The 13,108-nt window shown below is 40.0% G+C and overlaps 1 protein-coding gene and 1 pseudogene across 4 annotated transcripts in view; both read right to left on the reverse strand.

The window, feature by feature from the left end:
- LOC131677403 (myb-like protein A) overlaps positions 1-13,108 on the reverse strand; it is a 444,108-nt gene that overhangs the window by 201,650 nt on the left and 229,350 nt on the right. For 2 of the 4 annotated variants that reach the window (XM_058957206.1, XM_058957208.1), the window contains exons 3-4: positions 11,579-11,638; positions 622-651 (exon numbers count right to left, since the gene is read on the reverse strand). In XM_058957206.1, the coding sequence (XP_058813189.1) occupies positions 622-651; positions 11,579-11,638 (90 nt within the window). The remainder of the gene's footprint in view (positions 1-621; positions 652-11,578; positions 11,639-13,108) is intronic. The other 2 variants (XM_058957207.1, XM_058957209.1) reach the window with 1 other exon arrangement.
- LOC131677404 (zinc finger protein 182-like) lies at positions 8,064-8,960 on the reverse strand (annotated as a pseudogene).

Consider the following 13,108-nt stretch of genomic DNA (forward strand, 5'->3'; position numbering starts at 1 on the left):
TTCAAAAAAGTACGCGAGAATTCACATTTGAATTCAATTAGGCAATCCATTAGACGTTTGTTTGACAATTCAGCGGTGGGTTCTGTCAACAAGTATACTCCTGCGAACAGAAAAACTCGTCCGACAAACAACTTTGTTAGTCCGATTCGTTTGATGTTGGATCGAATCAACGATATTGGACGTCGCACCCCTCGGAGTAACGTCAGAATAAGTAAAGAAGAAATAATCAGCTGATCAGAAACGTCTCATGGATTGCCTAATTATTGACCTTTCTACTCCCGTTAAAAAAAATTGGTGCCGAACTATTTTGCGAGGAAAACAAAAAAAATTGCAAAAACCGGTTTGATGGAGAAATGGAGCCGAATTATTTCGTGAGGAAAACAAACCAAACTTCTTTGGCTTGACTTTGCATCTGTGTCATGAGCTGTCAGAAATCTTAATTGAGTTTTTGACCGCGCGCAAAAAAATATCTTTTTTTGACATTGCAGCAAAAGATAAAATCTAAACCGTCCTGAAAAAATACACTAGAATAATAATATTTCACATATAGTAGACAGGTAGATGTTCGAAGCCGCAACTAAAAGTAAATAAAACCGAATAAACACTGAGAGCAACACTTACCAACATGCGATAGGGAGGAAAGTTCTGAATCTGAAAAAGCAAACGAAAAAAAGAAACATACAACACAAATTAGTCAGTGCTCTAAACTAGGAAGCGTTAGTGAAAATGTTAAATAAAATACATATTACAGCCAATGATGGTGCAGTTGTGCAAATTAGAACAACATACAATGATTTAAAAAGGTTCTAACCCTTTCAGGGCAATGCGCGTCCACTTGAACTTTGCCAGTTATGTTCATTTATGAAAAAGATATATACCAACGAACGTCATCATAACTCCGAACTGATCGAACGGTTGACGCACACCACCATCTCGGCTTGGTCCATCGTCAGCTGGGATCAATTGGAAGGAAATCTAGCATGACCCAACATCGATCAAGATTTATCGCCATCCTTGGATGGAACGTGCGGCACTCATCATCACGTACAGTTTCACGTGATGGAAATTGTTCCTAAACGATTACCTACTCTTTGAGTTTAGAAGCTAAGCGATCTCCGACGAGCGGATGAAACTAATTAAAGTCTTATCCAAGCGAAAAATCTACCTAACCAATGTACATACCTACCACGAGCCCATCGACTGATCCAATCGTGTTAGATGACAATTAGGTGTCCCCATGCCGTGCGCTTGCCGGTGACTTTTGTTTGTAAACACCCCGCCGCAAACGCTAATCTATGGGTTTTTAGCGGTCCGGGAATGTGGCACCAATTTTTTCAGTCTACATTTGCAAAGGTAAGTGAAAAGTCAACAATGTGCCTAATCTCACCGCGACCTAATGTAGGCTGAATACGGTGATTTTATTGCCACTTCAGGTTGGTGTAAAAAATTGGACTCGGTGACCAACACTTAAGTTTACTGGGGTATTTTCGAGCACCAAGGCTTGATGGTACTTGAGATTACGATATGGTTTAACACGATGGTCACTTAAGATGGATAAGGATTATTAAACGAAATAGCTATTGCATGATACTTACAGCAATTTGATTTGATACATTTTGGTGGCCATTTAATAGTAGATAATTTTGAGTTATCCATATAAGAAGGTTATTGGTAGAGAAATGCAAAATTTATTGGCCCTAAATGTAGGCAACCATTACGATGGCCACAAGTTCACTACAAGTTTGAAGCTTGCCGGACATTGCGTGCCACTTTGTATGCAATTCTTTGATCATAGAGTCTAGTTTTTACGTCCCACAGGCTTTTACTACGAAAGTTGAACCCTTACATCCCCACAGTCAAATTTTACTGTAGCAAATAACTTTCGAAATGTCAGATTTTAACCTACACTTAATTTCGCCAAATGATACACGACCTAAGTGTGATAGTTAATTTTATAAGAGGCCGTTCATGTACCACGTGGACAAGTCCTCTTGTCCTCCCCCTCCATGGACAAGCGCGGACAATTCCTGTACCCTGATGTCCACGTGAACTTTCGGGTAAGTTATCAAAAATGAGTTTTCAAAAAAAAAAATTCTAAGTGTTAGACTACTATGCTGCAGAAGAACGAAAATCGTTCAAACTTCAACCACAGAATGTCACACTTCTTAAGTGCTTTGTGAAATTTCTATGGAAATATCTCATTTCTGAACGACATTACAATCTTTTATATTTACGTTTTAAAGTTTCAACATAATAACACAAAATTGATGAAACCTATAGTTTGGCTCGAAATTTCAACCACAAGCTTTCAAATCCAAAATTCATTGGATTGCACCAATTAACAGACACTCGAATCACAGTTTGTCTTCACATCTTGCCCTGAGCAGAAGCAAAAAATCGTCCCGCGCAAGTGAAACAGTCAATTCTACCTAAAAATCAATCGGTGCCTATCACACAAGCAGTCCAAATAACAATAGCCTATACCTACTGTGCGATTTAGTGATGAGTGACGGTGTCCAGCAAAAAGCAACCCAGATACGGCCGAACTGTGTTGCTGTTGATTTTTCGAAATGCCCCGTAAGACCAGCCATTCGGGAAGTGGAACAGTTATTAAAAGTGCAGATGAAACTCAATCTGGCTGAAGTGAAAACCCTACAAATGCATCATATCAAACATTGCGTGCTGATTTCGTTCAACAACATTAACCAAGCTGAGTCATTCGCCTCGCGAAACAACATGCAGCACACCGCCGAATGCGGCAATGTTAAATATAGCATTCCCGTATACATCGAGAACGGCGCTGTAGAAGTTCGGGTCCATGATTTGGCTACGCGTACCCCTGACGGCGCGATTAAAAGTAGACTCCGTTACACATGAGACTTGGAGGAATTTTTTCCCGGGTATCCCTAACGGTGTTCGTGTGGTGAGAATGCGTGTGACCAAGCCAATTCCCTCATACATAACCGTCACAGCGTTAGGAAGTGACGATGTTCTCATTCATCAAACATCCTTAGTCACGTACCCAGGGCAAATTCCTACGTGCCAGTTCTGCACGAAGAAGCTGCACCTCGGAAAACCTTGCGTAGAAACTGTTAAGGAAAACTTAACCAATCCAACTGAAATCAGCCCAGAACCATCTTACGCTAAACCACTAACAGCTGCAAAACCAACATCTTCGGATCGAGCACCAACAACCAGCAACAACAACAACGAAACGAATGCCGAAAAATACGAACATACAATGACGACCGATAAGAGTAAGACACAAACAGGAAAGCAGTACGGATGAGGACATGGACATGAACGACAACGCAAAAGAAGACAAACGGATCGAACCTCAAATGGCAGTGGACAACACTGGCAATATTTCGCCCCCTAGAAAAAGGATCTCAACACGCAGCAGAAAGGTCTAAACGAGACAAAAAACTTAACATAGTTGTTTTTTTATTTATTGTAAAAAACGAACAATCGGCCTCGTTGAGCTACCGCATTTGGGCCTAAATAAATTTAATAATTATAAAAAAAGACACTCGAATCTAGTGATTCAGACCATTTTTTCCCCGATTTTGTTTTGTACGATTTCCTCTGATTTTTTTTGATAGTTGCCATTGATGTTTTGAATTTTCACACATGCATTGCACACTCTCACACTATGCTGTTTATAGGCACTTTGACTGTTTCAAAATCTTGAAAAAAAATGAAGGTGCTCACTCCAATTACGATACAAATCATACACGACACGTAGACTTTCTCGTCACCCTCACCCTCCCCTAAATTGTCCACGTGGTATAGAGTATGTAAAATAATTAACGACACCCTTTTCTACTAAATTCTTTTATCACTACTTGACACTTCATACTTTATTAGGACGACAGACTTATTTAGTTTTTTATTTGTGGGCTTTGAAACGGCAAATCAAAAATTTAAAAAGGATGCTCATTGTACAACACATCAAACCTTTCCTATGAACAAAAATACTGGAACGATAAAGGTGTCTTTAATTTTTTTACATATTAAAATTCGCTGGAGTCCGATAGCTGCGCTCTGGCGACCAAAGTTGGTTCTCCTTTTTTATTTCGATTATAGAGGTTTTAACCTTCAGATCATTCGCCTCTTCGGGTTAGAAAAATCTCTTATCTTTGTTGGTTCTCCTGAACGATACTCGCAGAAGAGAGTTATTGCGTAGAGCTCGAACACGGGCTTGAAAATCCAGACGGACGAGGATTGAAGGACAATCAACCCTGGCAGACAGTAAGTCAAACAGGGCTCGAGAGCAGTCCCTCCGGATGCCTAGAGTGTCGAGCTGTTTTAACTGACAGCAGTTTTCGTAGCTCGGCAGCTGAAATCTGTTTTACCAAGGGAGATGTCGGAGTGCAAAGCGTATGAACCGACGTTGGACGGCCTCGATTCTGTCAACGCTGATCTGGTAGTACGGATTCCAAACAGCAGTCCAATAAATTTGATTTTAAACAGTATACGTCTCTAAAGTATTTCGCTATTCGGAAGACGAAACCAAGCTGTCTTGATCCACGATGTATGAAGTATGTGGTTTGAACGTTAGTCCCGAATCCATGATGACTCCGAGATCCTTGATTTACTCGGGTTTAAAACCTAAGAGCTAAAACTCTCGAGTTCACTCTGAAGGGTTTATCCCGTATTTGTCGAAAAATTTTCATGTCGTCAGAAAATGAAAGACGTGGTCCTTGTAATTTGATATGGACGTCATTAAAGTAGAGGAGGAATATTAGTGGACTGGGATGGCTTCCTTGTGGGATGCCGGATGTAGCGAAGAATGGTGCAAATAGACAGTCCGTAGCCCTCCGGAAGTCGCGCTTATGGCTCACTGAACGAACAGCCGCTAGGACCCTAAGACGATTTCAATAGTTTCTTAGAGCAGCGTGCACTCAGTGCACTAGCGCGACTTCCGGAAGGTTAATGCTGATTTGGAGTTGCCTTCCATCGAGGTAGGAGCGAAACCAGCGCAGAAGCTGTCCATGAATACCGAATTTGTCCAGCTTCGCTATTGCGATATGGTTAATTTTGTCGAAGGCCGCAGATAGATCCATGTAAATAGAATCGGTTTGCAATCCGTCAGCCAATCCATCGAGTACATATGATGTGAACGAGAGCAAGTTGGTCGTTGTCGATCGTTTAGGCATAAAACTGTGTTGGTCGTCTGCAATGTAGTGTTTGCAGTGAAAGAAAATAGAGTCTAAAACAACCAGCTCAAATAGTTTTGATAAGGCACTTAAACACGATATTCCCCGGTAATTGTCAATGTGCGATTTGTTTTCTTTTTTATGAACTGGAAACATGCGCGCTGCTTTCCAGCAGGAAGGAAATGTTCCAGTAGTGAGTGATAGCACGAAGATTAGCCGAAGTGGTTCAAGAAGCCTGCTGATGCACTTTTTGACAAAAATCGATGGAATGCCATCTGGACCCGGGGAACTAGATGCTTTCAGCTTGGAATTTGCTGCAAGAATGGCAGCATCATCAACACAAATATGGTTGATGGTCCGTCCTAGAGAAGGAGTTAAATGGGCGGCGGCAGCGACTTGTTGTAGTGGAAGGCTTTCGTTGGAAAAAACGCTTGAAAATATGTCGGAGAACAGTTGGAAAATTTCCTTAGTGTTGGAACCTAAAACTCCATTAAACGACATACAAGATTGTAAGCCGGATTCTTTTCGCTGCTCATTAACATACTTCCAGAACGACTTGGGTTTAAATTTCAGTTGACGCTCGATGTTTCGCTGGTACCTCAAAAAGGCGCGACTGCTTTGCTGTTTGTATTCGTGGTTGAGTTGAAAGTAATGATTTCGTAATGCCAGTGTCTTATGCTTCGAGGATTTGTTAAATGCAGCTCGTTTGGCAGTTTTTGAACGTCTACAGACAGTTGATTGCCAGGGACGGTGTTGATTGGCGCTAATTGTTCGTTTTGGCACATGGCGGTCGATTAGGTTGTTAGCTTTCGTTTGCAGGTTTTCTCCTACAACGTTATCGTTTGTTCATTATGAATCACAGAAACAATATTTTAAGCTCACAATTACTTGTTAGCAGCTAGTATGCGCATGCCATTTCCAATCTTGAAATTCTCTATTATCATCAAGCGGTTCAATAAGCGACGTTGTTTATTGCATCACGAGAAAATGTTCGTCAAAATTCACCCATTCAATCGATTGTTTTCAAAATTTAAAGAGAATAAAATAAAACATATTACTAAACTTTACCTATATTCGTTTTATTCAATTTCATAGTCACATCCAAATGCACGTACCTTCCTCTCAACACTGCTCGTGGGGTCTTGTACAACGTTTAGGCTAACTTGTTTTTATGTGAAAATCCATTTTTCCTCACTTTTGGTGCCGATTTCACTTCCTTAGGGCACCTTCATTTAGCCGCAATTCCGGTAATTTTTGGGAGGAATACGATCCATTGGTACGAAATAGACCACCTTAGTTTTGTACCGCCCCAGAACATCGTTCGAGTAATCGCACGAGGCTAGATCTGGCCAGAAAAAGTAGGCGAAGTAGACGCTTTTGGTATGGTATTCTTTCACGTACACCTGACCGTTGAACCTTCCAGTTGACACGAACGGAGTGCTAAGTGTTCCGCACGAGCAAATTTCTTGCCAAATCATGTATTTTTGATAAACTTAGACATTCTCTGCTTTCTAACTTCCTCAGTACCGTCGTACTTATGACCAGCAGTTAAGAAGGAAGCTGCCGGATATATGATTTCACATAAGTCATCCATAACGAGACAATACAGTTTCATTAACAACTGAGCTTCAGCGCATGTGATTTCCTCACTATATACTGCTATACATCACGATTCGGTCCCTTATTGACACTGTAAGTGTGCAGTCCTACACGGGTTTTTTTTTGTATCTTGAACAAAAGTTTGGCTTAACTGCAGTTTTGTCGCCACGTCTCTCACGGAACTATTGGGATTCATTTTGATAGCTTCGACTACACGCTTGTGATTCTTCAGGCTGTACAGAGATCCATTTTGGCCATTCTTTTCCGAGATCTATTGAACTATTCTCAACATCCTGCTAGCAACCTAATGATATGGTAAGAAATCCGGATTTTCCGTGCGCGCCAAAATTTTTTGCTGCAACTCTATTTTTGCAACGGTTCCACATTTGGAAGTGACACTTACACAATGTGAACAACACAGATTGAACAAATTTCAGCCAAAATTTCGAAAGAAACTCCCAATGGAAAAAAAGTTACAGTAATTTTTAAAGGATGCAGTTGGATTCCGTACACGCTTTGTTTTTTTACCATGCAAAGCTTCCATAGATTCTTTTCTTAAGCTACCAGTACACTGTTTGTAATAACGTCAAATATTTGACATCTTTCGTGAAATAAATTTGAACTGCTGTGTACTGGCTCTTCAAATATTTGATCAAACAAAGTTTGCCAAATTTTTCATTCGTGTTTGTCAAAGCGATTATTTGTCTATTTGTCAAATAGTGTACTGACCAGTTTGTCAAAACTTGAAACAGCGTTACGCTGCAGTTTGTCAAACTTGTCGATGGAGAAGTTTGTCAAACTTGTTGATGCTTTGCTCATTCAGGATAGCAAAATACGCCGTACGCGAAACTGATTTGTTTTGACAGAATTTGTTGTCAAAACGAAAAAAAGTTAAGGTTTATAATTCGGCTGATTGATTGTTTTATTTACGTGACTTTAAATAATTCATTCGACACGTTAAAAAAAATCGGTGCTATTTTGATATTGTTGGTATTTGTCTTTCCAGGAAAATCATGCCTCAAATAAATCGGAAAGCTACAAATTATTTGAATTCAGTTGTTTGATACATACTGAAATGTAACCAAATGCCATTTCTTTTGAATCCTTTCCGATAGTTCACCAAGAATCAGCTGCTCTTGAAAAGCATACAGCAGTTGAGTATACTGCCAGTCTTGCGTGGTATTATTGTCAAAAGTATCTAGTTGAATTCTACATCCTGGTCGGACAGTCGCCTATGTTGAATATTGTTATTTTATCATAAAGTACTGAATGAGCTCATGGAAGTCGAGATGATGAAGAGTCTGTCGATAGCTATTCCATCGAATCCCTCAAACGGAACCTGCGTCTGGCGCTGGATATTTACGCTACTAATGTTGGTGCGCCAAATACTACCCAATAAACGCGTACACTATCCTCACCACTTCTCAAAAACATGCTCATGTTTGTTTTTGTTGCTCATGTGGTACACCCCGCTTTGCTGATGCTTGAATCTTTGGCTGCAGATTTTACATGAGTACATCTTTTCCTTCACGTCGGTATTAGAAGCCTTGCATTTGGCCACATATGTGTTATACTTTTTACCACAATCGCGACAATCGAACAGTTTCCCGGTGGCATGCAACTTCTCGTGTAGCCGGAAACTTTTCGCCGATCGGTAGACCTTGCTAAATACTCGACATTTGTGCTCGGGCAGCACGTCGACTTCGCGTCGTATACCATTATCTGGTTGTGTTGGGTTCGCAGGTGCACTGTCAGATTGTAGGATTGAGTGAACCCTCGGTCGCAGTATTCACACACGTGCGGAGTTTTCCCGGTTGTGCAACCTGACGTGTATCTTCAGCGTTATCGATTGAGTGAATGTTTTCGAACAGTGGGGACACATTTGAAGGGCTTTTCACCTGTATCAGTAAACAGTATATAATTGAAATTTACAGAAAAGAAAATAAGTAAAACCTTAACCTACTCGTGCGCCATCGAATGTGCGTCGTCATCAGGCACTTGTCCGCAAACTCTTTATTACAATATGGACATCGGTTCCGAATGGGTAATGAACGATCCTTCTTTAGCGGCAAACCATCAGATTCCTTTTCTCCCTTCGAACTACTTTGTTTCATCTTGCGATCCGGATCCATAAATCGAAGAAAACGCTCTGCAAATCGCGCATTTCAACTTTTTCCTCTCACAACCCCCTAATAACGTAAATCTTCCCATTCTCTCCCTTGATGCGCATTTCGGTTTTTGGTTCTAAAGGAAAATGTTTAATTCATCAGCATCTTCCACTGCGTTTTCGATATCTGATCGCTCATAGTCCGCATCCTCATGTACTAACTCTGGATCCACTTTGATGTCAACTTCTCCCGCGCTAGGCCGAATCTGAAAGCAGCTTTCGGAAATAATTAGCTGCTGTATGGGGGTTCGGCGGCGTTTGTATCATGTAATGTAGTTAGATTGCACTAGCGAGGCAGTGGAGAAATTTGGCATCGTCAGGGTGCACCTGATTTGTTCCTTTCGTTCTTCCGTAACGGCAAGCACGCGCCGAAAGAGTAATCCGCATAGGCCAGCGCAGAAAGCACACCTGTCGGAGCTGTGGGAGGAATGTTACCACTTAACTGAAATGTGAGAAAGTACATAAACAAGTGAGCGAGAAATGCAACTAAAATCCATACCGTGTTCATCGCCGTTTTGTATGTCCAACAATACAAGAGGATTAAATATTTTTCAAATTCCTGTTCTAATCATTTTTTGTCCAATTGAAGTCTGCCTAAACTTTTTTGGGGTAGACCTTGTCGCTGTAGAGTTCTATGCAATTCCTTTCACACACACTAATTGGGGTTTTGATTTCCTCCAGCTGACATATATAAAACTCAGCCAATTTAAACGTTCGAAATAGCTCGCCTGAAGTATTTATAATGGTGTTGAAATGCTCTGTGTCGCTGTAAAACTTATTCAGGAGACGTACTGTGTAGATATCGACGTTTGAAATACGCACACCAAGATCTCGCAATTTTATACTACCGCCCTCCCCTTAAGCCCAGGAGTGGTTTATTTTCCTCCCAATCCAAACGTCAAAACGGCACAGTACCAAAGCAGCTGGATAAGTCTCTATACCGGTTGGTCAGGTTTCATCATAAAAAAAATCCGACCGAAAAGCTATTTTCGATTTGTTTTCCTCCACCTGTGACTGGTGGAAGAAAACAAATCGTTGAACACACAAATGCAGTTACAGATTGCCAAGTACTCTATAAAATGAAAACAAATAAAATGAAAATTTCGATCATATATGAACAGCATGCTTTGATCGAACAGCGCTTCCAAATTAATTTTTCTTCTACAATTCGACCTGTCAACACGAATGGTAGACAAATTTGATTGCGTGGTGAGTCATAAAATGATTACCCTTTTGTATGGGACCTTGGCGTATTTAATTTGTATTTGATCACACTCTGCATAATCACGAACAAAGGAGTGCGATATAGTTGCTTCGACCATTCATAAAAATAAAACAAATAAATTTTCTGGAAAATCATCCCTGCGCTAACACAAATATTTCATGTGTTTGCACTCTTGAAAATTCATGAAGTTCAAACAGCACAAAATTTTTTTCGCATGGCGATTTGTTTGACGTATACGCCGATTTGACTATATTTGACAAACAGTGTTCTGATCCATCAAACTTGTTTTATTATGTTTGTCAAACAATATTAGGCGTAACGTCCGGTAACGCATCAATGCAAATATTTCTAGAGAAAATTTTCAATAGGACGTAAGTAATATTGAGAGCCTCTCTTTGTTTACTTTCTCTTTCGTTTATTATGACGTCATTACAACACTGCACTAATTTTCCAGTACATATCGAAAGCCGCCGGTTTTTAAGTAGTAAATGTTGAAATGGCCGAGTAATGAACAGAAGAGAAAGACCCCAAAGAGAATCTCTCATTGTTACTTACGTCCTATTGAAAATTTTCTCTAGATTTGACGAAAAAAGTTTGTTAAACAGTTGATCCTGTGTACTGGCCTTGTCAAATTTGTTTGTCAAACACGTTTATTTGATCAAATTTTGCTTCATCAAATATTTCACGTTATGACAAACAGTGTACTGGTAGCTTTAGTAACCTATTCAACCTAATAAATAACGAAAGCTGAACAAGCCTTCATTACGAGGGAACAAGCTGAACAAAAACTGGACATGCCATTATCCAGCACAATTGTTTGTTGCGAATCCACACATAAACTCATCAACCCGATTACACATGAAAGATCGGAATTATAATTTCAAGGTTTTGTCCTGCTCTGCAACAAAGTGTGTTTGCTAGAACAGAGTCTACATCTTCGTTCTACGCACACTGCCTTAAACTGTCGGGTGAAATTAGTAGCTCACGAATTGTATATTTGCTTGGCTCTAACACGACTTTTTCGTATGTTGCACTTTAGTCCTGTTATTATACTGATTCTCAGTAAGAAAACAGGGATGATGATACTATAATTAAAATGCATTCCATCGATCATAAGCTGTGAAATATTATTCATATATAAGTTAAAATAGGCAAATCACCCTAACACTCTGATTGATGGGTTGAAAAAGATACATAACCACGCAAATCAAAGTGACAGCAAGCAACCGAACTGGAGATACTGCCAATGTTGCATAAATTTCGGCTGAATAGCTCTATAGAACCTATTATATATAATCATTGCATACAAGAAAAGTCTTGCATACAATTAGTATTCAAGAGGAAAGCTTTACTTGTATATGCGTTACTCGAAGCTTTTGTACTCAAGAATTGCACACAACTTAATCGAACACAAGTTTGCCTACTCACCGGTATCGTTTAGTAAATCCTGTATGTTGTTGTTATCTACGTCACTCCCCTCTCCATCAGCTGTAAGTAATCAAAGGAGAAAAAGCACTCATTAGTAACCTACTCGCATACAAGTTCATTCTGATGATGTTCGATCGGCCGAGCTGATCAGCCGAAAGCCCGAAACACCGTTCGACCCGCAATGCGTGTTTGATCTTTTGCAGTACCTAGTACATACTGATAGAAACCCTTGCGCGCCGACGCCGTCGCCGGGCCGCTTTCAAGCCACGCTCGATATACAAGCGGGAACGTACTGAAGTAAATAAACGAATGAAGATGAGTCTTGTTTGCTCAAGTTGCTCAGAGAAACGTGACAGCTTTCGGTCGAATGGATGGACGGAAAAGTTTTATTGCGGCTGTGTGTCGGTAGGTTAACGAGTACACGCGTGCTTGAAAAATAATGAACGATCAATTCATATCAGATTGAGTTGTTTGTGATGTAGATGTCAAGTAGTTGGAAATAGGTTTTATTGGTATATCAATAATGATTATTGGCTTTTGATTGAGTTAATATAATGTCAAATTGGTCCTTGTCTTAGTTTTATTTTCCGATTGTTTTGACATCAAAAATACACGTTTCTCGAAACAGTATAGAAACGAGTAAGCCTTTGGTGAGAAGCGATAACGAATCGATAAATTTAATAACGATTAAATCATAATTACACATTTGAAACACATCAAGTACGTGGAATTTTTATTTAGTTTCTCCACCCTAGCAAATAGCTTTACCAATGGATAAGTATCGTTACACGCAAAACAAACAAAACATTGGTCACATCGTTATGGGGAAGTAGCATCTTCCTGAAAGTACTGCCGAGTTGGGGAAGACTAGTGTAAAATTTACACGAGCCATTAATTAATGTATAAACCGAACAACCGTCATCGTCAATGCATAACATCTGGGGAAGGAAGGGGGCTGCCTTGACTACTTTTTCCCATAATTTAAATGTGTGAATAATTTCCTAAAGCTACAGACGGCTGACGGAAACACGGCTTGGCTCAGCTCTCTACGGGGAAATTAATTACTCGGATAGGTATGACAGGACGGGGTGTGCGGGTATTTGCATGGGCTGTTAGCTGAGGAGCGGCAATTGTTTTCTAGGTGTTTTGCTGATTTGACTGACTGATTTAGTTATGATGGCACGCGAATGAGCAGCAGGAAGAGAAACGATTTAGTCGGAAAAGTGAAAATGCAAATGATGGAATGTGGTGAACATTGTTTGGTTACATGGATGATGGTTTGATTGATGCCGTTATAGAACGTCTAATTTTTAGATTCATTCAATGTAGACATTGAAAGCTTTCACAGCAGTATTTTGACAGTTCGTACAACCTTTACATGACATGATACTCCGCAAGAAATTTCTGTTTGTTTCATTTCCAAGTTAAAAGGGAATTGGGTGAAGAATACAATTTTTATTTTCGTTTATGAAGGGTTTAACCTAGTGTCATCCGTTGGCTCTACATTCAGCTGTTGATGAAACCGCATTG

The sequence above is a fragment of the Topomyia yanbarensis genome, chromosome 1, assembly GCF_030247195.1.
Source record: "Topomyia yanbarensis strain Yona2022 chromosome 1, ASM3024719v1, whole genome shotgun sequence".
Lineage (NCBI taxonomy): Eukaryota > Metazoa > Arthropoda > Insecta > Diptera > Culicidae > Topomyia > Topomyia yanbarensis.